This window comes from Trichosurus vulpecula, chromosome 1 (assembly GCF_011100635.1).
Source record: "Trichosurus vulpecula isolate mTriVul1 chromosome 1, mTriVul1.pri, whole genome shotgun sequence".
Lineage (NCBI taxonomy): Eukaryota > Metazoa > Chordata > Mammalia > Diprotodontia > Phalangeridae > Trichosurus > Trichosurus vulpecula.
This window is the reverse complement of record NC_050573.1, coordinates 400,298,454-400,324,966: the sequence shown is the minus strand read 5'-3', so window position 1 is coordinate 400,324,966 and position 26,513 is coordinate 400,298,454. Positions and strand designations below refer to the sequence as shown.

Below are 26,513 nucleotides of genomic sequence, written 5' to 3'. Positions count from 1 at the left end.
TTGAGTTTGAGATGCCTATGGGACATCCACTTCGAGACAGACAGTTGGATGACTCACACTCAGTAAAGAAATTAAACTGGCATATATAGATCTGGAAGTCATCTACATAGAGACGACAACTAAACCCATGGAGAACTGGGTTTTTTGGGCTCACTGGCTTACACATGATTTTGGGATACCCATTTAATTTCTTGGTGATTCAATTTTCCCACTTACAAAACAGCAGAATCAACTGTTCCATAGGTACTAATCATGCATGCTTATCAGAATCAAATGAGAATTGTTGAGTTCTCTTAAAAAGTGTCACATGCCATACAAATATAAGATATTATAGGACCAAAGTTACTAAGTTTTTCACAATCTTAGTCAGAAGTTATGTTATAAGATGATTTTTATCTGGGCAGCAATGGAAAAGGACTCTTTTCTGTCATGAATGGTCAGGCAAAACAAAAAATTGTTCTTCAAAACCTTCTTCCATGTGATAACTCTTCAAAAACTGGAAGACAGCTACTGTCATCACTCAAGCAAAATATCTCCAGTTCCTTCAGTCAAGCCTCTCAAAGACCCAGGTAGAGAGGGAGGAAATAAGAGAAGAAAAGAAGAAGGGAAAGAGGAAGGAAGGAAATAAGCATTTAGTAAGCACTTACTATCTACCAGATGCAAGTACAAACCTTTTGCAAGTACTATCTCAATTAGGAGCAGCTCATACACTGCCCAGGTGCCAGCCCGCCATGCTGGATATTGACTTACGTTGACTCTCTGGTGTAGTTCAGCTTTCGTTTCTTCATCATCCCACAGGTCTTCAGGGAGATTGTTAAAATCAGCCTGCCATTGAGATACAAACTCTTGCTTGTGGTCTGGACGTTGCAGGTACTCCTGGTAATTTAGTCTGTGGTGCAGCCGCAGAATTTCAATGGAAAATAAAATATATTTTATTCCCCTTCCCTCAACAGAATGTGAAATTCTTATAGTTAACTTTTGCTCACCTGATGTCATGTAGATAAAAAAGTACGCTGTGTCGCTCATCTCTTATCTGCCTGAGTATTGCTTTGATGGTGTTTATGTATGAATTTTCTATTGTTTCCCAATAAGGCACTAAATATTGAGGTATTTCCTATTAAATAGTAAAATACACAAATCAACATTTCATGTTTGAAATTCTTCTGTGTAACTTTTAAATAGAACCACACTAACCAAAGAACAACAAAGTGGTTTTCAGCCCCAGTGGGCAAGGGTAGTAGGCTTTCATAAGGGCAACTGGCAACTCCAGCATATCCTCACATGCTTTAATAGGAAGTGGTGAGAATCGTTCCTTGCCTACAGGTGACAGGTGGTAAGAAGATGGCTGGGACAGGAATAGGAGAAAGCTCTAGGGAATCTCCCATTTGGTAGCATCTCTTTAAATGGCATATCCTGGGAGAGAAAAGCAACAGCCACTTGAAGCAGCATTTCCCTTTGTTGAAATAGCCTCTTAACATTTACCCAGCAATATTCCTGAGGTGAAAATAAGGCTAATGTTGTGGAAGGAAGATTTTGCCAGGCGGTCCTTATATTTTATCCTGGATGGTCTACCCTAGCATTGCACGCAAAAAGGAGAAAAAAGCATAATGTATAATATAGTCAAAACTTTCTTCTATATAACAATTAATGATGTAAACTGAAAGAATTTCAGTCATAGTTATATATTTTATTTCATGAAACAAATGCTGTCCATGGTTGCTTTCTTCATTCATTTATTTGTAGAACCATCGAGTCTTAGCTGAAGGGACCTTGAGATCACCTGGTCTAATGTCTCTCCCAAGGAAGGGATCTTTTCTACAACAGAGATCCACTTTCTTCTTCACGTGCACCACATTCTTAGCAAACCAGCCTTCTTGCTGTTTCCTCCTCACATGCCATTGGGACAACCTGGCTTCCCTTAGGCCGTCAGGTTAAGTGCTATCTCCTACAAGATACCTTTACTGATTCCTCCAATTAATACCATTCCATTACTGGGTGATGATTTTGTATTTATACTCTACGATCAGTGCTCCTCCTCTCTTCTGTCCCCTGCCCACCTCTCACCCCCAGTGCAGTGGAATGAAAAATCTGTGAATGCAACGTTTGTCTCAGTTTTCAGACTTGTATTCCAAGTGTCTAGCACTGAACCTGGCGGATAGGAGGGGCCTAAGACAGACTTACCAATTCGAACTGAATTAAGAGGAGATCATATTTTAAAGGGAGGCCTGCCAGCATTGACCTGCTGTTCCTTATACTAAGATCTTATAATATTCTTTTTCATGTTGAACCCAAATCTGCCTGCATATAATTCCTACCCTTCGGTCCTAGCTAATTTTCTGAAGGAAAATAGAACAAATTCAATGTACTTTTCTATGTGATGCCTCTTCAAAAACCAACCAATCAAACTAACTATCATTTATGGAAAGAGCATTGAAGTAGGAATCAGAAAGCCTGAGTTTTTAAGCAGACTGCTGCTTATTAAGGGCCATTAATTGTTTGCTAAGGGAAATCTCTTTGTCCTCTTCGCTACAATCCTTGGTGTCTGAAGCTGTTATGCATGTTGTACAATATTTCTAGACCCCACACTACCCTGATTTTCTTCTTCAAGATCAGAGGTTCTTAACCTGGAGTCCAAGAACTTTAAAAAAATATTTTTGGGCAGCTAAGTGGTGCAGTGGGTAGAGCACTGGCCCTGGAGTCAGGAGTACTTGAGTTCAAATCTGGCCTCAGATGCTTACTAGTTATGTGACCCTGGGCAAGGCACTTAACCCTGATAGCCTAAACATTTTTTTTTGATGATTATTTCAATAAAATTGCTTCTTTTACAATCTTATATATTTTATTTTCATGCACTTAAGAATATTATTCGAGGAGTCCCATCGGCTTCACCAGACTTCTAGATGTGTACATGACTCAAAAAAGGTTAAGAAGTTACAGATGCTATGCAGTATGTCAATGCCCCACTTAAAGGATGAATCACCAGACCTAATGGTATTCCAAGATGTGATCCAAACAACAAAGAGAATAGTGTGACTATTACTTCCCTTGATCCTTATTTTATTTCTACTAATTCAGTCTAACACTTTTGAGCAACCAAATAACACTATTCATATTAACCTGTGGTCTGCACAAAAATTCCAGGCCTTTTTACGTGAACTGTGCTAACCTACAAATCACAGAATCCCAGTACTGGAAGATATCATAGACCATCTGACCCTTGGAATGAGAATCTCCTCTACCACATATTCAGTAGATGTTTGTTCATCCAACCCATGCCTCAGGACCTCCATTTTTTTCGTCTATAAAATGAAGAGGTTTTACTAGATGGCCTTGGGGATCCCTTCCAGCTCTAGATCTATGATATCCTATGACATCCAGAGATGGGCAATTTACTACATCCTGAAGCAGCCAATACTACTTTTAGACAGCTTGAATTATTAGGAAGTGGTGATCCTTTTTTCCATATTCTTCTACAGCCATACTGTCTCTCAGTAACTTTGATCTGTTAGTCCATGTTATGCCTTCAGAGGTCAAGTAATCTATACCTAATTACTCATCTATGTAAAGAATCTCCAATAATTGAAAGCAGCTATCATGTGCTCTTTTGGTCCTTTCTTCTCTAGACTAAGCATCCCAAGGTCCTTGAATCAGGCCTCATGTGGCATGGTTTTCACTTCTCTCATTAGCCTAGTTATTCTTCTCTGCAGACTCTTCAATTTGTCAATGATCTTTCTAAAATGTGACATCTAAAACTGGACTGAAGGGTCCATGGGGTTGGAAAGGAGAAGAGCAAGTCTGAAACCTTCCTGGTTCTAAGCTTCATGTTTTTATTAATATAGCCTAAGATCCCGTGAGATTTTTTTGGCTGTCAAATTATACTATTAACTCATATTGAACTTAGAGTACTCTAAAATTTCCAGGTCCTTTTTTAATGTGAATTTCGTTAGCACGTTGGAATTGACTAAACACATATCTACTATCCTGTTACTGTGTGACCAGTTAAAAATAGTAAAGTTCAAATATAAGAATCTTACATTGATCTCTATGGAATGTCATCCTAATGGATTTAGTCCATAAATCTAATGTGCTGAGCTCTTTTGAGATTAAATTAATTAAAATCAATTAAATTGATTAAAATTAAGATTTTAAGATACCTCCGTTATTCAATATGTTAGCTATGCTTCTTAGCGTTGTATCCTTTGGTAAATTTGTAAGCATTCTATTTATGCTTTCATTCAAGTCACTGATTCAAGTCAAACAGAAAAGCGGCAAAGATAGAGCCTTGTAGCAAATGTAGAAATCTCACCTCTGACCCGGCCTACTTGAATATCAGCTTATTAAACAACAGTCTTTGTACTTGTTTATTTAACCAGATCAGAAGCTACCAAACCTCACTATCATCTAGCCCACCTTTCCCCATCTTGTCCACAAAGATCTAATGAGCAAGTTTGTCAAATATGTGGATGAAATCCAAATATGTAATTTCTATGGTAATACCCTAACATTTTAATAATCTTCACCCTTAAGCTCATCAGATAAGTTCATTAATTAATTTACCAATATGTGTATTGTGTAACATTTACTGCAAGCTACATAAGATTAAAAGTGGTATAATACATTCTCCTTGCCCACAATAAACTTATATTTTAGTTGCAAAAAAGAAAATATATCCATAAATGTTGCATGATATGACAGAGACACAAGATATATGCCTGACTTTAAGGCCACCCATACTCATTACAGCATGCTACTTTGCTAGTATAAAAATGCCATGAATTTATTAGATGGTGAGATAATTATGAGTTGGAGAACGCTTCATTCTTGGTGAAAGTGGAAATTAATCTGAGCCTTCACGATTAAATTGTTTTTTCTCATTCAGATGCAGCTAGATGGCATAGTAGACAGAGCATCAGGCCTGGAGTTAGGAAGCTCTGAGTTCAAATCCAGCCTCAGATGCTAGCTAGCTGTGCAACTCTGGGCAAGTCATTTAACCTCTGTTTGCTTCAGTTTCCTCAACTGTAAAATGGGATAGCAATAGCACCTACCTCTAAAGGTTGTTGTGAGAAACAAATGAGATGACATTTGTAAAAACCAAACAAACACCACTTAGCAGCATCTGGCCCACGGTATATATGAGTGCTAGCTATTTATTATTACTGTTATTCTTATTATTATACCATAGGTATTAATAGTATTGCAATCATATAAGAATTGGTGAGCACCAAAGAGCTCCCCTGGTCCAGCCTTTGTCTTTAAGTAGGAAAACTTCTAAACCACCTGGGCTTGATAAGTGCCTGTTCTCAGCTTACTTCAGTTACTTGACTTGTAGTCATTTGGAAAGGCAAAGATTGAACTTAATTTGAAGGATATTGTTAAGTGGGGACGCACAGAGAGAAAAAAGAAGTACCATTTGATAGCCATGTGTTCTAGAGATGTAACTCTTTTCCAGGAAAAGAACTTCACTGCTTATGCTTCTGAGGAGAGGGCTGAGCCTCAAAGAACTCATTTATTCCTCCATGTAAATACTTAATAGCAGTTCCCAAACATGACTCATACAAGTTTCAGTGACTTGGAGAGGAGGAGATTGTGGCCCAAGGAGTATAAAAACAATCTCTCAGATGTTCTGATGAGAATTCATTTGGGCCAATGAAAAAATGGGGTGAGGTAAAATAATGATGCAAACCTTCCCTTGAATAAGGAAGAAATTATCGACCATATTTTTTTTCTGAACTATCATACCTGAGCAAGTGGTTCATCCACATAGACCCATTCTTCTGACCCTGGTTTGATTGGTGGTGGTCCTGGAGGTGGAGGAGGTGATATTTCTTCAACAGGTGATTTCTTTCCCGGTGATTTCTTGTCCAATCCTTTTCCTTTAGGTGAAACTTAAATTAGATTGGTTCACAGGTAAACTATACATAAGATTAGATTCTGCAGCTGAATAAACCTTTGATTGTCACATATACCAGGGGGTACTTGCAAATAAATAGGTCCTCCAAATTATTCATCACACTGTTTTTTTAAACTAACCCACCTGCCCTAATCCCACAAGGTAAGAAGATGAACAATAATTTTGATTTTGTTTCTCTACTTTTGGACACAAATTGTTATTTACATATGACAATAGGCATATCACTGTTTTTCAAACCTAGAGAAAAACACTGGTTCCAATACACTGTTGTAATAATTTGCCAAATTCAACTTTCTCTCTCGCATAGGAGTGGAAGGTTAAGTGTTAGGCTCAGAATTCATGGTGCAGTAGAAAGAACCTGTAGTTTGGAGTCAGAAGGCCTTGGTGCCAATCTTGGCCCTTCTGGTTTTTGCTTGTATTAACTTGGACAAGTTACTCAATTTCACTGGAATTCAGTTTCCTCATCTATAAAGGTCTCTCCCTTCTTAAAATCTAAGATCCTATGAAATTTGCTTTAGAAACTTTTTGGTAGGGTGTGTAGTTTGAGGATGGGGATGAATATATCTTTTAATTGGAGCAGCTGGCATGGTGAGTGCAATGGCAGAACCGAAGAGCATATACTTTTAAGGATATTTATTAGGGCAGCCTCCTTAGATGAATAGTGCCCTAGCTGTCATGGAGAGGTTTAAAGGGCACCCAAATGTGGGTATGGTGTGAAAATACACCAGGAGATGAGGTAATGGCATAAACCCAGCTTTGCTTGGGTATTATCTTTAGGCCCAGTGGGAAGGAGAACTTTTTTCCTATTCCTTATCATTCTCATCCTCTCCAAGGATACAAAGCTAGCATCCTCCTGTAGGGCATTAGGAGGAGACACAAGACTCCCTATAGCCTGAAAGAATTCACGCACTTCCCCATGTATGTTAGTTCTATTTAGCAGAAAATTAGTGCAAATGGACTTGAGATACCATATTTACAAAATTACCAAAATAACTTGGACCTCTGGACTCTACTTGCCTTAAGATGAACTATATATTAATTTTTCAAACCACTGATTTATTATATATATAACATAACATGAAGATCACATGAAAGACATGTCCTATTCCATATTCCCTATGCAAATAATATTTGATCTACTAGGGAGATAAATAGGCATTATCTTATTGTGGCTGACAGAAAAATGTGGACTGCCAAGGGAAGGAGAAATTGCTAATCATTTCCCACATGTAGGCTTGGACCTCAAATCACTCTTAATGTATTGGTCTTAAAAGAGTGTTGATTGCTCAATGGTGTTGCTATGCAGCAAGAAAACCAATCAGAAAAAAGAAAACCAATCAAATCTTTGTTCTGACAGAAAGAGAAATCATAATTTTTTTGTGCCTCATTTGGTTAATTAAAATTGTTAGGACATTTTCCCTTTAAGTTGTTATTGTTTCTCTTGGAATTTTTCCTCTGTTCTTTAAGTCATTAATTCATCCTTGAACTATAAACATTTTAGGGTAGGTTTAAAAATTATTTTAGTATATCATGACTGCTGAGTGATGAATTGAACAATTCAGAAACAATTATTGAGTTCATGTGAATATTTAGGGTATTTTGGGTTTTAATTTTTTTTCTTAAACTGTACCTCAATATTTAAAAGGAAAAATAGTAAAAGTCAAGAGACTGAAGCGAATTAAATGGAAGATCTTTTTCGCATTTGAAATGTAAATAGTTGGAATGCTTTTTATCCAACAATTTGAAATGAAGATTCACTTTTTAAAAAATATATTTGCACTTTTGTGTAAGGTAGATGCTGCATTCTCTTTGGCATAGTTAATCTGTAGAGATGCAGGCATATTTGCATATAATTATTTTATTTGATTAATATATAAACTCTGTCAAAGTTCTTTCAAGTATTGGCAAGTAGAAGCAGATTTGGAATAGACACAGAATGAAAAGCATGAAGGACATAATTTTTTTAGTATGCTATACATATCCAATACAATAGATAGGTAAAATTAAATAATTTGAATGCCACAGACTGAAAATACTTGGACAAGGCATCACTAAGTAGGCTAGAACAGGTACAGATGGAGAGAAAATACGAAAAGAAAAAAATTTTTAGAATAAAATTTTATTGCTATTTGTGGTAAATGAAGGCCCGGTGAAATAATATATTACGGTATATGGGTAAGCCTCAAGTTTAAGCAACACTAGAGTATATAGCATGGGGGGAGGAGGGTGGTGAACAATAGCTAGAACACATGAAAAAGGTAATGAAGATGTGCTCATGTGAGTATCACTTCTAAATGACAGCAAATTGTATCAGATAGGGGTATCAGCAAATTAAGTAAAACACTCCTCCACAAAGTCATATTCTTATGCCTGATTGTGGCATGGAAATGATTCTGGGGTCTCAAAGGCCATGTCACTGTAGCATTATATAGAATTCTAGGGAATTGTAAAAAGGCTTTGAACATCATCCTGGTCATGGGCAGTGTTTGGTGACCAGTTCAATCAGGTACCAAGTATCATCACCACCAACAGGATGGCCAATAGGGGAAGAATTCATTAGACATGGTGACTCAAGACACACATAAAATTTCAAAATGGCCAGCAGTCCCATGTGGCCCCCTTCAACTTCCACAGAACGGTGAGAGAATGTCAAAGGATGGGAAACACCAAAAGATTTTTAAATGATTTACCAACAATGGTACTATTGGTACTTGAAAGTTGAGATCATCATTCAATAACCAGTTAATACACCTATAGAGGAATTGCAACATATCTGTGTTGACTTTTGTAAATGTCTACCGTCTATGAGAGCAGGATCTAGGAGAAGGAATAAGTGAAAAGAGAAAGCCTCGTGCTGAATAAGGTGAAGGGAACTATTTAGGTAACTTGGAGAGATGTGGACTTGAGAAGAATGCCAGAGAATGAATTTGAGTAGAAGTAACGTAGGGGAGATATTGAAAAACATTTGAGGAGGAACAATCTCCAGATTCTACTGCTAGTTTCTATGAGGGGAAGATGAAGGAGAAGGAACATTATTAAAAATAAGAACCTGAAGAGAAGAAATCAAGGTGAAGGAAGATAAGATCACTGGCAAGGTAAGAAAAGATGAATAAAGCAAACTAGTGAAAAAGAAAGGGTTTAATGCTAAAAGGGAAGAAGCAAGACATGGACATAAATACCTCAGTGAGACAAAGGAAAGGACACTGGGGGTGACTTTCTAGCTGTTAAAGAGGTGATAGACGGGGCATGATCCCTGATACCAGGGGAAGCAAAACTGGGTAGATCACTGGAGTTTCATTGTTTTGGGCTACAACAGGATGAAAATCAACTTAGGTGTCCACAATAAATCTGGCACAAATATGATTAGCCCCCAGGAACAGAGTAAAACCAGGCTGCACAGGGAGGAACAAACTGGCCCAAGTCTATGCCAAGCAGTAATGGGTGAAGCCTGTAAGTCACTCCTTAACTTCCAGCCTAGGTGAGAAAGAGAGACACAGTCTCAAAAAAGGTTTGTAAAGGTCTTCTTTTAAAAATAATATATTTATATATATATTATATATATATATAAATGCATATATGTCTATGTATACATATCTATGCACTTTTTCAATTAACATACACATTTTCTGTCCTTTCCACCTATCTTCTCCTCCCATCGGAATAAGACAAACAAAAACGACTTGTAACAAATATGCTTAGTTAAGCAAAACAAATTTTCTCAGAGGTCACAGACAAAACTGAGTGTCTCCACTAGATACTTGGAGAGGAGGGAGAAACTTGAAGTGACTTGCATTAACTGGTGTGACGTTTGTATTTTGCCATAGCCAAGTTAATGCTTTTTTATGTTCCAAGTGTGGGCTGGTTTCTCTCCTAGGAGAGAGGAAGGGACTCAATGTTTCTCCATACTCAAATAATGCAAGAAAATCAAGTGTTCCACCTAAAACAAAAAGCAGAAATGGGGCTTCGATGTAGGAAGAAATCATAGGTTATGAAGAGGAAGATGGGAATCAGCTTCCCAGGAGTTTGGAAAGTAGAAGAATGATACACAGAGTATGAAGAGAATTAAAAGGAAAACTGTCTTCTTGGATCTCATAAAACCAATCAAATTTGGGAATCTTCCTGAAAGTAAGGAGATGCCTCTTTTTCTGAGAAAGAAGCAGCTCCTTATTCTCCCAGGAATCAGGAATGATAAATTAGAGCCACAAAAGCTATCAGCTGTGAGATTATTTAGTAAGGATCAGAGGGTGAAAAGAAGAATAATGGTGGTTGTTGACTCCTTGCATAGATGGACCAATAGAGAGTTCTATTGATTTGTTGCCCTGATAAGAAAAGAAAAGCCTTGGGTATTTCTCGTCATGTATCCAAGGCATAATGAAGGACCTCTCAAGTCTTATCAAAACAGATGATCCACTTCATATGGGCATAAAGAATACCACCAAAAGAAACAGAAAACATTGCTAAAGAAGTTTTGGGCAAGAAGCTGAAGACCTAAGAGCACAGGTTTGTGTTTTCCTTACTTCTGCCCACTGAAAACAAGAAATGCTAAGAACAACTAATATGGTAAGTTAGCAGCAGACTAAGAACTGGAGTTAGATCTCAATCATTCAGTGAATCAATAAACATGTAATAAGTGCCTACTATGTGCCAGGCTCTGGGCTTAGTGCTGGAGATAGAAGAAGATTAGCAGATGGAGAACCAGAAGCAATTTTTGTCATTGGAGTTGATACCCAAGAAGAATAGGAGGGTAGTATGAAGACAATTATCTTCCCTTTATGAATTCAGGCCCTTGGCCTGGGTAAATTTCATCTTTGGATATTGAAAAAACTGGAAGATGTTTTTACTGAGCCATGGTCAGAGGTACCTGAAAGACTTGAAGAATGAGAGAGGTGCCATTGTACAATGGAAGGGCAAAACTTGTACTGATTTTTTAAAAAAACGGGTAGAAAATAGAGTCTGCAAGGTATTATTCAGTAAGCTTGTTTTTGATTCCTGGGGAAATTTAGGACAGACTATTTAAGGGATGACTAGTGAACATCTAAGGGAAGCTGGTGGCTCAGTAGATCGAGCACTGGGCCTGGGAGCAGGAGGACTTGAGTTCAGATTCATTCTCAGACACTTCTTAACTGTGTGACCCTGGGCAAGTCACTTAACTTCTGTCTGCCTGACAAAAGGACCCACTGAATCCACTGGAGAAGGAAATGAAAAACCACTCCAGTATCTTTGTCAAGGAAACCCTGTGGACAACTATGGTCCATGGCATCACAAAGAGTCAGACATGACTGAACAACACTGAAAATCTGAAAAAGGAAGTGATAACTACAAAGATGCAATATGGTTCCATCAAGAACACATTGCGCTAAACAAACATTTTTTCCCTTTTTTGGGTCAAGGTTACTAAACTAGAATATCAGAGGAATGCTATGTAGTTTACCTAGAATTCACCAAAATGCTTGATAAAGTATTTTAAGCTATTCTTACGATGGATTTAAAATGCTCAAATGACCAGACTTAGAGAAGTCATTAATGATTCAATGTCATTCTGGAAGGAAATATGTGGGGGAATTCTTGGTCCTGTACTTTGGATGGAATGATTATCCAATTTGCAGATGATAAAGAGCTAGGAGAGGTAGTTAACATATTGAATGTTAGAATCAAGATCCTCAAAATGATTATAATTGGCTGGAGCATTATGCTGGATCTTATAAGATGGAATTCAGTAGAGAGAATTGTAAAATCTTCCACTTGGGTTTAGGAAGGCAACTTTGCATAGTAAGACAGAAGAGACATGTTTAGACAGCAGCGTAAAAATACGATCTGGGGGTTTTAGTGGATTCCAGACTCAGTATTAGCCCATTGGACCTGTGATACTGGGCTACATTGAAAGAGACATAGCTTCCACAAATACATGGTGAGAGCCCAGGTGAAGTATTATGTTCAGTTACGAGTACCCTGCCTTAGGAGGGACAATGTTGAGCTGGAGAGAGTGCCAATTGGAATAGTGAAGGGTCCTTAATTCATGGCACATGAAAATTGGCTGAAGACACTGGGAATGTTTAGCCAAGAGGGGGGAAGAGCATCTGGGTGACATGGTGGACGTAGTACCAAGCCTATAGTCAGAAATACTTGGCTTTAAATCTGCCCTTAGATACCTGCTAGCTGTGTGACCCAGAGCAAGTCACTGAATCCCCATCTGTAAAATGGGGATAATAAATAACACCTAACTCCCAGGGTAGTTGTGAGGATCAAATGAGATAATCATTATGTAGCACTTAGCACTGCACCTGGTACACTGTAAGTGCTATGTACATGTTAGCTTTTTTAAAGAGAAGACATCTGATGAGTAGTACACTTTAGCTGTGATGAAATATTTAAAGGGCTGTCAGGGACAAGGGATATTAGGCTAGATTTACTTGGCCTTAGAGGTCAGAATTACATCCAATGGGTAGATGAAGCAATGAATCAAATTTGGGTTCGCCTTCAGGACAAACTTTCCAACATTCATAAAGTGGAATACATTGCCTCATAAGGTAACAATAGGTTCCACCTTACCCTTTTTCAGGCACTAGATAGCTACCCAGGTCCCTTTCAAATCTAAAATTTTATGTTTCTCTGACATTCTTGCTCTAAATGAAATCAGAAGACATTGAGAATTTGGAGCTAAATGGGAGAATGGCTCATAGGTTTTCTTTAGCAATGTGGACAGAGCAATCCAGTGGAATTGATTTTATCACGTATGCAGGAGTACAAAAAAAATCTAGTTCCACTTTGTCATCTTACCTTGTAGGCCTCAAAATGAATATAAAGAATAGGACTACCATGAAGCTAATTGAAGCTTATGCTTCAAAATCTATGGCACAGGATAAAGAAGTAGAGAAATTCTATGAATATTCTCTAGATTAGATCAATCTATGTGAATCAGCGGTGACTTTCACAAAAAGCCTAGGTGAGCCTGAATGATAATATTTCTGAATCACTAAAGGTGAATTCAAAAGAAGTACTTATAGAGGGCTGGCAAAAAACAAAACAATGGGGATGTTAATATTTAAAATTGTCTCCAGGTGTCTAGGGGACAGAACTGGGAAAGGGATTTAATGTAGATGCTACATACTACTAGAAAGAAATAGGGAGTTTTGTGTTTTGTAATTGTTTCAAGGGTTAAGAAGACAGACTGGGGTGGGATCTCAGAAAGACAGAAGTGCTGGTATATTTTCCCATTGGCACTGTCATAGGGGAAGATCAGTACGAAAAGTCTTCCAATTGACTAACAAATTCTCAGCAGCAAGGTAATTTTGAATGACAATTTAAGGTCACAAATGGGCTTGGGGAGGATATATTGACAAATAATATTTATATACTTCATACATAAGAAAATAAATAAGTGAAGAAGAGAGTAAGGACAGAGGAAAGGAACTTTTTGATTATGGATGTCAAAATAATGAATAAACTATCTGAAAGCAGAGGGGAGAAAAAATAATTACAAAGTGGCAACAGGACCTAGGAGAAGGAAGGGAAGGTGAAGATATCGAAAAGTTTAAAGAGATAAAACAAGTAACTTAGGAACTGTGTTTACTAAGTAGCTTTTTGGAGGAGAAGGAGGAGGCAATGTCTGTTCTGAGAAAATGAGTGGAACTGTTTTTACTGTTCTAGGTACTGACATAAGGAAGTATCTATCTATCTATCTGTCTATCTATCTGTCTCTATCTATCTACCTATCTATCTATCTCTATCTCTATATGTGTGTATACACACATACATATATACATCTATGTATGCATACATATATACATATACTCTCATATAGACACATACATGTACATATATACATACATATCAGACTGGGATTAAATAATCTTTAGGGAAATGTGGTAGACTAGTTTTTACCGGCAAAACAAATAACATAACTGAGCATTATAAAAGAGGAAATAAATTTAACAAGTATAATTTAGAGTGTTAAAATGTTAATGGATTCATTCCTTAATAAAAAGAAAACACTGTAAACATGGATGAATGAAAAGGCATTTATCAAATACTTACTATGTGCCCGCCCTGCCCCGCCCCAACAAAACAAAACAAAAACAAAAAAAAAACCAAGATTCAATAATATATTGTCTACAAAAAACACATCTGAAGCAGTCATTTATATGTTTAAAATTAGAGTTTGGAAGAAAAATCATCTAACTATAAAACCAGAAATTGTACTCACTGACTTTTGGACATAAGTGAATTCACATGAGAAAGCAATAAGAGAGATGACAATGGTTACTTTAGTAGGATTAAAGATTCCACTGAAAACTGGATTCTACTCTAAGTTAGAATTAAATGACTATAATAGTCTAATGTTAAATAAACCCAAGAATATAAATTACTGGGGAAGGGATACCCTAATTGTTTGATTAATCCATCAATAACCATTTATTAAGTGCCTCTATGCTAGTCTCTGGGGATATGAATAAAAATAAAGATGCAAGCTACTCTCAATTTCCCTTACTGGGGGAAAATAGAAAGTCACTTGGTAAAAAACAGATTTATAGCACAACAAATTCTAAATGGATAAAAGACATAAAAAAGTCACAACATTAAAAAACAAAAGAACTAAAATAGCTAAAGAACAAAAGGTTCGTTCTTTTATAGTTTTGTATGGAGGAAAAATTATAATTATATAACAATAGAAAAGAATAGACAAGATGAAACAGACAATATTGGTTATATAAAATTAAAATAAAATTCATAAAGCAATAACTACCAATAAAGAAGAGAGACTGGGGCAGCTGGGTGGTGCGACGGATAGAGCACCGGCCCTGGAGTCAGGAGAACCTGACTTCACACCTGGCCTCAGACATGTACTAGTTGTGTGACCCTGGGCAAGTCACTTAACCTCAATTGCCACAAAAAATTAAACAAAAAAGAGAGAATAAAATTTAATTAGTGTTATTAAAAAGAAGGAAGAATGAAGGATGAAGAAAAAAACATAAGGAATTTTTGGGGCAGAGCCAAGATGGCAGGGAAAAGGCAGAGACTCCCATCAGCTCTCCCAAATTCCTTTCCAAATTACTTTAAATAATACTCAAGATGAATTCTGGAGCAGCAGAATCCACAAAAGGACAAGATGAACAATTTTCCAGCCAAAGACAATTTAGAAGGTCAACAGGCAAGGTCTGTCCCACAGGAATGAGTAGAGCACAGTCCAGCACAGAATGTGCCAGCATCAGGCCTTGAGGGCTAATGAATCTGAAGCTTTAGCAGTGACTTTGGAGCTCTCAGCCCACAGATGGTAAGGGGTGTGGACAACTGGTCGGAAGGAGATTACAAGGGTCCTTTTCCTGGCACAAGGTGCAGGGACTCTGTTAAGTTGCCATACTCAGATCCAGATAGCAGTCCTGGGACAAAGAGATACACTAGTACACCAGGGCTTATGACCACAGGGGAGAAGGGACCCTGGTCACAAGTCCATGGTGGAAAAGAGTGCTTGTGGTTGCTCACACACCAGAGCATTGGCCAGGCCCCATCCTTAGATCATACCACCTTGGAAGAACTGAAAACTTATAGATACACCTCCTCCCCAATTAGTTCTGAAAACATTAATTCAAAAAAGCCTGAAGCTTTAGGTAGTGATCCTTCTGCCACCACATGAAGGGAACAGAGACCAACTTTAACATAAAATTCAAAATCAAGAAATAAGGTGGTGGAAAAATGAGCAAACAACAATAACAACAAAAGAACCTGACCATAAAAAGCTACTGTGGTGACAGATCAAGACACAAACTCAGAAGAAGATAGTCAAAATAGCTACAAGCAAAGTCTCAAAGGGAAAAAAAAATATGAATTGCACGCAAGCCCAACAAAAATTCCTGGAAGAGCTAAAAATAAATTTCAAAATCAAATAAGATTGGTAGGAAAAAATTAGGTAAGGAAATGAAAGCAAAGGAAGAAAATTATGAAAAGATAATTATTAGCATACTGGTAAAAGAGTCAGAAAAAATATTGTAGAAAATAACACTTTAAAAAACAGAATTGGCCAAATAGAAAAAGAGATACAAAAATTTCACTAAAAAAACAGTTCCTTAAAAATTGGAGCAAGTGAAACCTAATGACACCTTAGGATCAAGAAATAATAAAAGGAAATCAAAAGAAAAAAAAGAAAATGTCAAATAATTGCGGATATCAGAATGGATTAGAAACCAGAATCCAACAATATATTATTTACAAGAAATATGTTTGATAGAGAATCACAAAGAAGGTTAAAATAAGTGGCTGGAGCAGAATATATTAGGCTTCAGCTGAAGTTAAAAGAAAAAGGCAAGGGTAGCAATCATGATCTCAGACAAAGCAAAAGCAAAAATAGACCTAATTAAAAGAGATAAGCAGGGAAACTACATTTTGCTAAGAGGCATCATAGAAAATGAAGCATCATAGAAATGAAATATGATTACTAAACATATATTGCATGAAATGACATAGCATAAAAATTTTAAAGGAAAAGTTAAATGAATTACAGGAAAAAAGAAAGTAACACCATATTATTGGGAGACCTAAACCTTCCCCTCTCAGAACCTGATAAATCTAATCATAAAATAAATAAGAAAGAAGGAGATGAATAGAATCTTAGAAAAGTGAGATATGACAGACCTCTGGAGAAAACTGAATGGGACTAGAAGTCAGTACACCTTTTTTTCTCAGTTGCACACGCCACCTTTACAAAACCATACGATGTATTAGGGCATTAAAAAACTCACAACCAAATGCAGAAAAGAAGAAATATTAAGTGCACCTTTTTCAGACCATAATGTAATAAACTTATATTCAATAAAGGGCCAAAGAAGCATAGATTAAAAACTAATGAGAAACTAAATCATCTAATTCTAAAAGATGAATGAGTTGAAGAACAAATCACAGAAACAATAATTTCATTAAAGAGAATGACCATAATGAGTCAATATTCCAAAATTTCTGGGATGTGGCAAATCAGTACTTGGGGAAAAATTATATTTCTAAATGCATACATTAGTAAAAGAAAGGGCAGATCTATGAATTGGGTATGCAACTAAAAAAATCCTATAAAAAACAAATTAAAAGTCCTGAATTAAAAACCAAAGTGGAAATCCTGAAAATTAAAGAAGAGACTAATAAAATAGAAAGTGAAGAAAACCTATTAGATTGATAAATAAAACAAGGAGTTCATTTTATGAAAAAAAACCCAAAAAATAGATAAACATTTTTAAAGCGAAAGAAGAAAACCAAATTACTTGCATTAAAAATGAAAAGGGTGAATGTACCACCAATGAAGATGAAACTAAAACAATTATTAGGAGTTATTTTACTCAATTATATGACAGTAAAACTGACAATCTAAGTGAAATGGATAAATATCCACAAAAATATAAATTGCCCAGATTGACACAATAGGAAATAGAATACTTAAATAACCCTATCTTAAAAGAATTAAACAAGCCATAAATCACCTCCCTTAGGGGGAAAAGAAAAAACAAAAAATCAAACAAACCAACCTAAGACCAAATGGATTTAGAAATGAATTCTACCAAACATTTAAGGAACAATTAATCCCAATACTATATAACCTGTTTGAAAAAAATGATAAAAGAGTCCTGCTTATTCCTTTATATGATGCAAATATGGCTTTGATACTTAAACCAGAGAGATCAAAAACAGAGAAAGAAAACTATAAATCAGTTTCCTTAATGAATATCTCTGCAAAGGAGATTACAGCAAAATATCTCAAAGATCATATGCTATGATCAGGTGTGATTCTTACTAGGAATGCAGGATCAGTTTAATATTAGGAAAATTATCAGTATAATTGACCATATCATAATAAAAACAACAAAAGTCATGTGATTATATCAATAGATGCAGACAAAGCTTATGACAAAATATAACACTTGTTACTATTAAAAAAACACTAAGAGCCTAGGAATAACTGGAGCTTTTCTTAAAATGATAAGTAGTATCTAAAACCATTGGCAAGCATTACTTGTAATAGGGATGAACTTGAAACTTTCCTGATAAGATCAGGGGTGAAGCAAGGTTGTCCATGATCACCACTATTATTTAATATTGTACTAGAAATGCTAGTTACAGAAGTAAGACAAGAAAAAGAAATTGAAGGAATAAAAATAGGCAATGATGAAACAAAATCATCACTCTTTAGAGAATTCTATAGAATCAACTAGAAAACCTAGTTATAACAATTAACAACTTTAGCAAAGTTGCAAGATTTAAAATAAACCCACACAAATGATCAGCATTTAAATATAATACCAACAAAACCCATTAGTAAGCGATAGAAAGAGAAATTCCATTTAAAATAACTGCAAACACTATAAAATACTTGGAAATCTCCCAAGAGAAACCCAGGGACTATTTGAACATGATTACAAAACAATTCACACACACACAAAGACATATCTAAACAATTGGAGAAATATTAATTACTCATGGGTAGACTGAGTCAATATAATAAAAAGAATAATTTTACCTAATTTACTTATTCAGTGTCATTCCAATCATACTACCAGAGAGTTATTTTATAGAGCTAGAAAAAATAACCCAGTTCTTCTGGAAGAAAAAAAGGCCAAAAACATTAAAAGAACCAATGAAAAAAATCATTAAGGAAGGTGGTCTAGTAGTACCAGATTATAGACTATATTAAAGTGGTAATCATCAAAACAATCTGGTACTGGCTAAGAAATAGAGTGGTGGATCAATGGAAAAGATTACGTACACAATATATGGTAGTAAATGACCACAGCAATCTAGTGTTTGGAGAAACCAAAGATTCAAGCTTTTTGATCAAGAAGTTATCATTTGACAAAAATTGCTGGGAAAACTAGAAAATGGCTTGGCAGAAACTAGGTATAGACCAACTCTCCAAGTGAATACCGACATAGGGTCAAAATGGATAAACTATTTGTACATAAAGGGTGATATCATAAACAAATTAGGGAAACACGGAAAATGTACTTGTCGGATCTAAGGATAAAAGAAGAGTTAATGACCAAAAAAGAGATAGAGAAGATCACAGGAAGTAAAACAGATGATTTTGATTATGTGAATTTAAAAAGCTTTTGCACAAACAAAACTAGTACAGCCAAAATTAGAAGGAAAACAAGAAAGTGGGAAAAATCTTTACAGCAAGTTTTTTTTTATAAAGGTCTCATGTTTTAAATATATAAGGAATTGACCAAAATTTATTAAAAAAAATAAGATACATTCCCTAGTTGAGAAGTAGTCAAAGCATATGAACAGGAAGTTTTTAGAGGAAATCAAAGCAATCAATAGTCATGTGAAAATCTTAATCACTCCTGACTAGAGAAATGCACATTAAAACAGCTTAGATAACATTTCACACATACCAGATTGGCAAACATGACAGAACAGGAACATAACACATGAAGAAGGGAATGTGGAAAAATTGGTAACTAATGCACTATTGGTAGAATTGTAAACTAGCTTAACCATTCTGGAGAACAATTTGGAATTATTCCCAAAGAATGATAAAGCTGTGCATACCCTTTGCTGCAACAATACCATTACTAGATATGTATCCCAAAGAGATCAAAGAAATGGGAAAAGGACCTTTTTGTATAAAAATATTTATAGTGGTTCTTTTTGTGGTGGCAAAAATTAGAAATTGAGGGGACAACCATCACTTGGGAAATGGCTAGGCAAGTTATGGTATATGATTGTTATAGAATATTATTATGCTATAAGAAATTATGAGTAGAATAATTTCAAAAAAACCCAAGAGAACTTATTTCAAAAATTCAAAGTGAAGTGAACACAACGAGAACATTGTACACAATAAAAGGAATATTGTAATGATGAACAACTATGAAAGAGAGTTACTCTGGTCAAGGTAATGATCCAAGAAAATTCCAAAAGATACATGTTGAAAGAGAGAACTAATGAACTCTGAATGCAGATTGAAGTATACTTTCTTATTTTCTTTCCTTATCATTTTTTATTGTACTTTCTTTTGCAACATAACTAATATGGAAATACATTTTATATGATTTGACATGTGTAATCAATATCAATTTGCTTCCCTTCTCAAGGAGGTTGGAATGGCAGGAGGGAGAAAGACAATTTGGAATTCAAATTTTTATAAAATAAATGTTAAAATTTTTTATATGTAACTGGGAAATATTTAATGAAATAAAAATTTATATCAACATTATTACATATTAATATAATAACATGATATATTAGCATATTTTAATGTTTATTGTGATGACATGTAATAACATTTATTGTGATAACAGAAGAATAGCTTATTCTCACGTTTATTTTTAGAGTCTGAAAAATGCTATCTACTGCAATGAGGAAAGATTAATCAATAAAATTATTTTTAAAAAACCCAACATTTGGCTCAGTAAAGCAAAACAGTCTTAAAAGTGTTTCCTTAATAGGCTATGTCTTACACAAATATTAAGATCATATAAGATTCCTGGATAGTTGAAAATACAGAGATAACTTTGTACAATGGTTCTCTGATTATTAATATCAAGGGACACCTAAAATGGTGAGACATATGCACACTAATGGTGTTCATTAGAGACATGTCCAAAAGTCTAAATTGAGGAGGGACTCTCTATGGTGGTAAGGAGGTTATCTGAATGTCTCTCTTTGTAAATGACACAGCTGTTAAGTATCAAGACTCTAAGCACTATGGGGCTTCCTCATCATGACCCAAAAGCACTGAAATGAAATCTGTGTTGCAGTCTACACAGGGAAAAAGACAACAACAAATCAACAAAGGGATGTATGTGTGTGTGTACATATGTGTATATAGTATATACATATACATCTTTGTTATATAAGTGGATATCTGTATATGTAGATACAGATATGTACACATTTATGTATATATACATACAGATATACCTTTCTTGACTTGTTTTTCATATCTACAGCTATAGTTCCTCACTTCTTTACTAAAAAGAAGGAACTGTACCTCATCATCAATTTCTCTGGGACTGAGATGGATCATTCCAAGTAAGTACTTTTAAGAAACCTATTTTTTCCTACTCTTCAGTAAACACTTAACCTTTCAATCTTGTCTTTGCTTCCTAAGTCCCTTCTCCAGAGACAATGCAAAAAAAAGGTAAACAGCAGCCCAGATCCTATCTAAATTATTACAAATTTCAAACAAGGTCTCTCTATAACTGCAGAGAAATAGGGTGCATGATGTAATCTCCTGAATACATCATGCAACCTGGTGTAGTCTCCTGTAGACTCCTGGAGTCCAGAAGCCTGGGTTCAAATCTCAGTCCTGATACTTACTTTGGGACCAATTGCCTTGTAGAATTTATGGAAATCAGTCTCAGGACTTTGTAGCCACAGATTATATATGGATTCATGGCACAACTATAAGTTATGAAGATAATCCTCTCCCTTAACCCCTTTATAAATGGACCCCTTTCTAGTATTTGATAAATCCAAGGTAACAAAACAGAAGAGAATAGAAATACTTATTCAATAAAGAAGTTGTTGGGAGAAATTGACTAGTGGAATGGCAAAGATGGGATTAGAACTAAAAGTTTTAAATCAATATTCTATTTTAAAATTTTGATAGCTATTTAAATATGATTTCTTTTGTTTATTATAGCTTTATATTTTATGACTTTATAAACACAACTCTGAGAAGGGTTTCATAAGCTTCACCAAACTGCCAAAGGGGACCGTGATATAAAAAAGTCAAGGACACTTCCAGATTAGATTTATATTCATAACATAGCACTTTCTAATAAAAGGGAAATCCAACATGCATCAGCATTTCAGAATACACCACTAAAATGATTTTGTAGATATATAGCTGTACTTCAAAGTTGTTGTGACAGTAACTTCAATACAAGTGTAGAAAACATCATGCATCTTAAGTTTTGCTTTGCAAAATAAACCTGGCCCTTTTGAGAGTATGTTTCTTTTGACTATACAAATTTGTTGCAAGAGTTTTTCTCTCTTCTTAATGAGACAAAAGCGGGAGAGATAATAAATGATTGTTAATAGAAAAAAATGTTAATGTACTGAGGGGTGGACTGGGAAAAGCTGATACTGATGTAGGTTAAAACTTTTTCTTAAATCTGCCTATTACTAATAACTTCACAGGAAATATACACAATGTACACTAATACTATTCTACTAGTATTCTGTTATTAGTAGAAGTAGGATCCTATGTTAGTCTATTCACTTATGTAGTTATAAAATGCAGAACTAATTTAACTAAGTTTAACGGCTGTACCTTTGCCTTTGGGAGAAGTTTCACCTTTCTTTCCTTTTCCTTCTTTAGGAGGAGACTGTTCTAGATAAAATTTAACACACAGATAATACTGATGAGTCTTTTAAAAACTCCTGTGAGATTATCAAACATTTAAAAATCACTTACCATAGTGAGACTCTTATGTGGTGGTACTGGTACAAGAAACATTATATAGATAGCAATGAAAATCAGAAGAAAAAGCCTATAGGTTGAATTTTAGTTCATACAATATGTTGTCACAGTAGTTTGCTATGCAAAATATTTGAATTCAGGTCAAATGCTGAAATTTTGTGATGTGTCTGATTGCAAACCCAGACCTTTAGTGGGTGTGATTACACTTAATTCTTTCAGATTTACTTCTAGGTTCCCCTGAATCCATTTCCAGTTGAAAAACCCCTAAGCTATCGTGACAGTTGTATCTGTAGCATAAATGATAACCAAGTCATTTGAGCAAATGTAACCCTCTATGTAGCAGGAAACATACAGGTGTGTCATTCATCAAATGGCACATATTTTTCCATTTTGTTTTGATTGTCTAAATAACCTCGTAATGACATCAAATTCTTGTATGTATTTCAGTAGGAAAAACCAACAAACAATAAAAGGAAGAACAAGTTGAAATTTGTTATCTGATACTCTTGGGTAGTTCTAGATATTTAGTTTCCATTTTTACAAAATCCTCCATCTCTACTAATTAAGAATTTGACCAATTCCCCAATAACCTCTGTGCTTTAATGTGTACTTCAATTAGAAAGCAATTTCATTAAAAAACAAAACAATTGACTGATATTTAGTACTGCTGCAAAATTCTTAAGGACCAGATTACACAGACAGGGCCACTGAATAAGGATTTAGATTAGTCTACCCAAAGAAGCTTTGCTTATTTCTGGAAACTTTTTATTGCATGAAAAATTTTTTTTCATCTGCCTCCTCCCCAATTTCTAATTAAATTAAAAAATTTAACTTCTTAATCAGTAGCTCGTCATATATACATGCACATACATATATACCTCTACCTCTATCATCTCTCTCTTGATATCTATTAATATATCTCAACATCAATCTCTATATATCTGTATCTATGTATTTACATCTCTCTCTATCTCTCCCTCTCATTATAACCTAAAATAACCAGGTAGTCTAGACCAGCTTTTAAGTGAAATACTTTTGCAGCAGCCAGCTCTGGGTCAGTAGCTTTGAATTCCCACACAAGACCCTTTGAGAGCTACATGAAGAATCAAAAGGGGCAGTAGAAGGAGGAGTACAAGCACAAAAAGACATTTAGGAAGTTAGGGCTAAAGGAGCTGGGAAGGGCAGCGTAAATCTGTTTCCCACTGGGGATCACTTCCCTTGTGTGCTCAGCAGCTCTCTTTCCTTCTCCAACTGCCCCACTTTCTCCACTGTCTCTACAATGATTATTTTTATTTTAGTGACTTAAAATTTTTGCCTTTTTTATCTCATCTTTTATTCCTTTTGTTTCTTTCTGCCTTAACAAGTCGAGTCTAAATGTCAGAACAAAGCATGTTTGGTAGCCACAGGTGACCCTTGGTTTTAAGTTACAGCAGCTGTTTCTTTAGGAAGATTTTTCATTATTTACATGAAAGCCATCCAGTGGGGTCAACAAAGGCTAGAAATCTCCATCAAGGACTCATTTCAGAAGAGTTGCCCTGTATTTATTGTTAGGATACTCTATCTAGTTGTACTGTTAAGAAAACATCTCTAATGCCAACGTACGTTATTTTTCCTTTCCTCAAATGAAATATTGCACCAAGACACAATGATGCCTTTGGAAGTGAACACTTCCATGCTTTTTTTTTAAAGGATCTGGCACTAGCTCTATTGTAATTCAGGGAGAAAGAAAAAGACAGGTACACTCAGTCTTTGAAGCAATAATAGATTTATTGTTCCTGAAATGTAGAGATTCCAAAATACATTTTTTTAAAGCTTGTAAACAAACTTTTAAAGCTTTAAGACTGAATTGTGTCATAAAGTGTAAGAACTACCATTTAATTTCTGGTTGGCTTAGACAAATGTATATGTACTGCAGTCTATAAGCAAAGCTTTGGGGATGGTATGGTGGCTGTAGCTTGAGCCATAAGTCTGAAGAAAGTAGCCTCCTGCTAATTTACAGCTACTCTAAACACATTGCTTACTCCCTAATTTTAGGCAGCCTTTGATTCTGATTGTTCTCTTAATCTCTATCCCTACAGTGTTTCTCTATTCCTCCTGAGGTATTAGGGGATGGTAGTTGGGAAGAGAGAAGATGTTGAAGTCATATCTGCGAGTTTTAACATTTGTGCAATAAAAGCTAATTTTTAAGGTTTTGTTGATATTGACTTTTTATTCCAATGCCATCATCCTTACTTTACTGAGGGGAAAAATCAGTCTTTATTTTACCAATAACTGTGCAGTGCTTAAAGCCATCCAATGAATATGGTAGTAAAAGAATATATGACTATGTGTATAGTACATACATGTGCATATACATGCATTCATATGATTCTAGGATAATGCACAGGAATCCTAGGATCATGGATATCATCTTGTCACATGTTCGGGAACTTCTGTCCTCTGTAGTGCACAACCATTCAAGTTGAAACCAAGAACTAAAGAAAGGTTTTTGTGACACGTATGCAAACACTCAGACTGCTTGAAATATTATGCATTTCAATGGTTTAGCACTTCAAAAAAAATTACCACGTCCTTGTGCTCACCCGACATCCTTTCAGTGAACACCAGGTCATCATGCCTGAGATTTCAGAGGGATTCTGGGCTGCAGAACAGACTTATAGGGGCTGGAGTTTGCTTTTTGGAAGGGCTGAGTTGCCAGCATTCTATTTAGGAAACTTGTTCTTCTTTTTTTAAAAAAAATAACTTTTTAGTACTAAAACTTTTTCTGGTCTGAAAATGGCTTGGGTTTATTTTAGGTTTGGACTTTAGTGAATGCTACTGATGTTTTTCATTTGTGTATGTGTGTGTATTGTGTACACATACACGTATGTATGTATGTATTTCTATTTCTTTTTTGAGTTAATGACCTAGAAACCAGAACCTTGACATTTATCTCCCCTTGGAATATGAACTCTGTGAGGACAGGAATCATATTTTTACCTTTGTTTATATCCACATGTATAGCTAAGTGGCATACTGGAGAGAGTGTTAAGCCTGGAGTCAGGCCGACTCACCTTCCTGGTTCAAATCTGGCCTCAGACGCTTACTGGCTATATGACCCTGGGTAAGTCACTTAACCCTATTTGCCTCATTTCTTATCTATGAAATGAGCCAGAGAAGGATATGGCAAACCACTATAGAATCTTTGTCAAGAAAATCCAAATGAATCTTGAGGAGTCAGACATGACTTAAACGACTCAACGATAGCAACAATACAACCATGGTGCTTAGCATAGTGTCTGGCACAGAGTAGGTGCTTAATAAATGCTTGCTGACTAACTGATCCTTATTTTCCAGTGTGTCGGAAGGAAAGCCCTCTAGAGTTCCTATAAGGCAGGAGAAGTGGGACAGGAAGAACCTTCTCCATTGCACAGTAACTTTGCACAGACATGCAAATACAAAAAACTCTCTGTCCTATTCAGGAGCTTGACTCAAATCTGAGAGAGTCTCAGGGAGCTTTCTGGGCACTCTCAGCTATGCAAGAACTTCCTTAAGTAGCTCAGAAAATTGCTTATCCACCTGTCAGCTAGTGGTTTTAATGGCAATTAACTTCAGGTGAGAGATCAATCTCGGGCTTAACAGAAGTCCATGTCTGGAGGAAAATCTGGGAATAGTACAATTATTTAGTTCTTTAAGGTGTAAATGGAAGCATTGCTCCCAAAATATTACTTTATTTTCTGGAGTTGAAAGAGAAGAATTTAGGTGGCTTTGATTTACTGGTGTCTATATTCCAAAGGCTTGCATGTTTTGCTGCCACTGATTCTGAGGCAGGTTTGGAGAGTAATTTTCCCCAAAATGTCACTGTTTATGTGAAATTTTCCAATGGATGTCATGTCATTCAAGAGTACACTTCTTTTGAACTAGTACAGATCTAGGTATTTTTCATTTGTCTTTCAAGGTGTATTGATAAAATTTTTACTATCCAATCTAAGATATGGATGCAATGTAATCTAAAGATAGTATTTCAATATTACTAAATTAAAGTATTTTATCTGAAACTGCATAACTATTATTAAAAAAGAATTTATCTCATATAAATCACAGAAGTAAAAAATATCTATGTATAATATGGATCTTAGAAGTTATTATTTTAAAAAATCCAGAATTATCTTTGAACAGTCTTAACAAATATGAATAGGAAAAAATGTTAAAAAG

General features: G+C 35.5%; 1 protein-coding gene across 1 annotated transcript in view; it reads right to left on the bottom strand.

Moving 5' to 3' along the window:
• The window catches only part of SPEF2 (sperm flagellar 2), a 212,752-nt gene that overhangs the window by 51,146 nt on the left and 135,093 nt on the right, over positions 1–26,513 (bottom strand). Inside the window, exons 19-21 of the mRNA XM_036746413.1 lie at positions 5,740–5,873; positions 987–1,114; positions 751–889 (exon numbers count right to left, since the gene is read on the bottom strand). Coding sequence (XP_036602308.1) covers positions 751–889; positions 987–1,114; positions 5,740–5,873 — 401 coding nt within the window. The remainder of the gene's footprint in view (positions 1–750; positions 890–986; positions 1,115–5,739; positions 5,874–26,513) is intronic.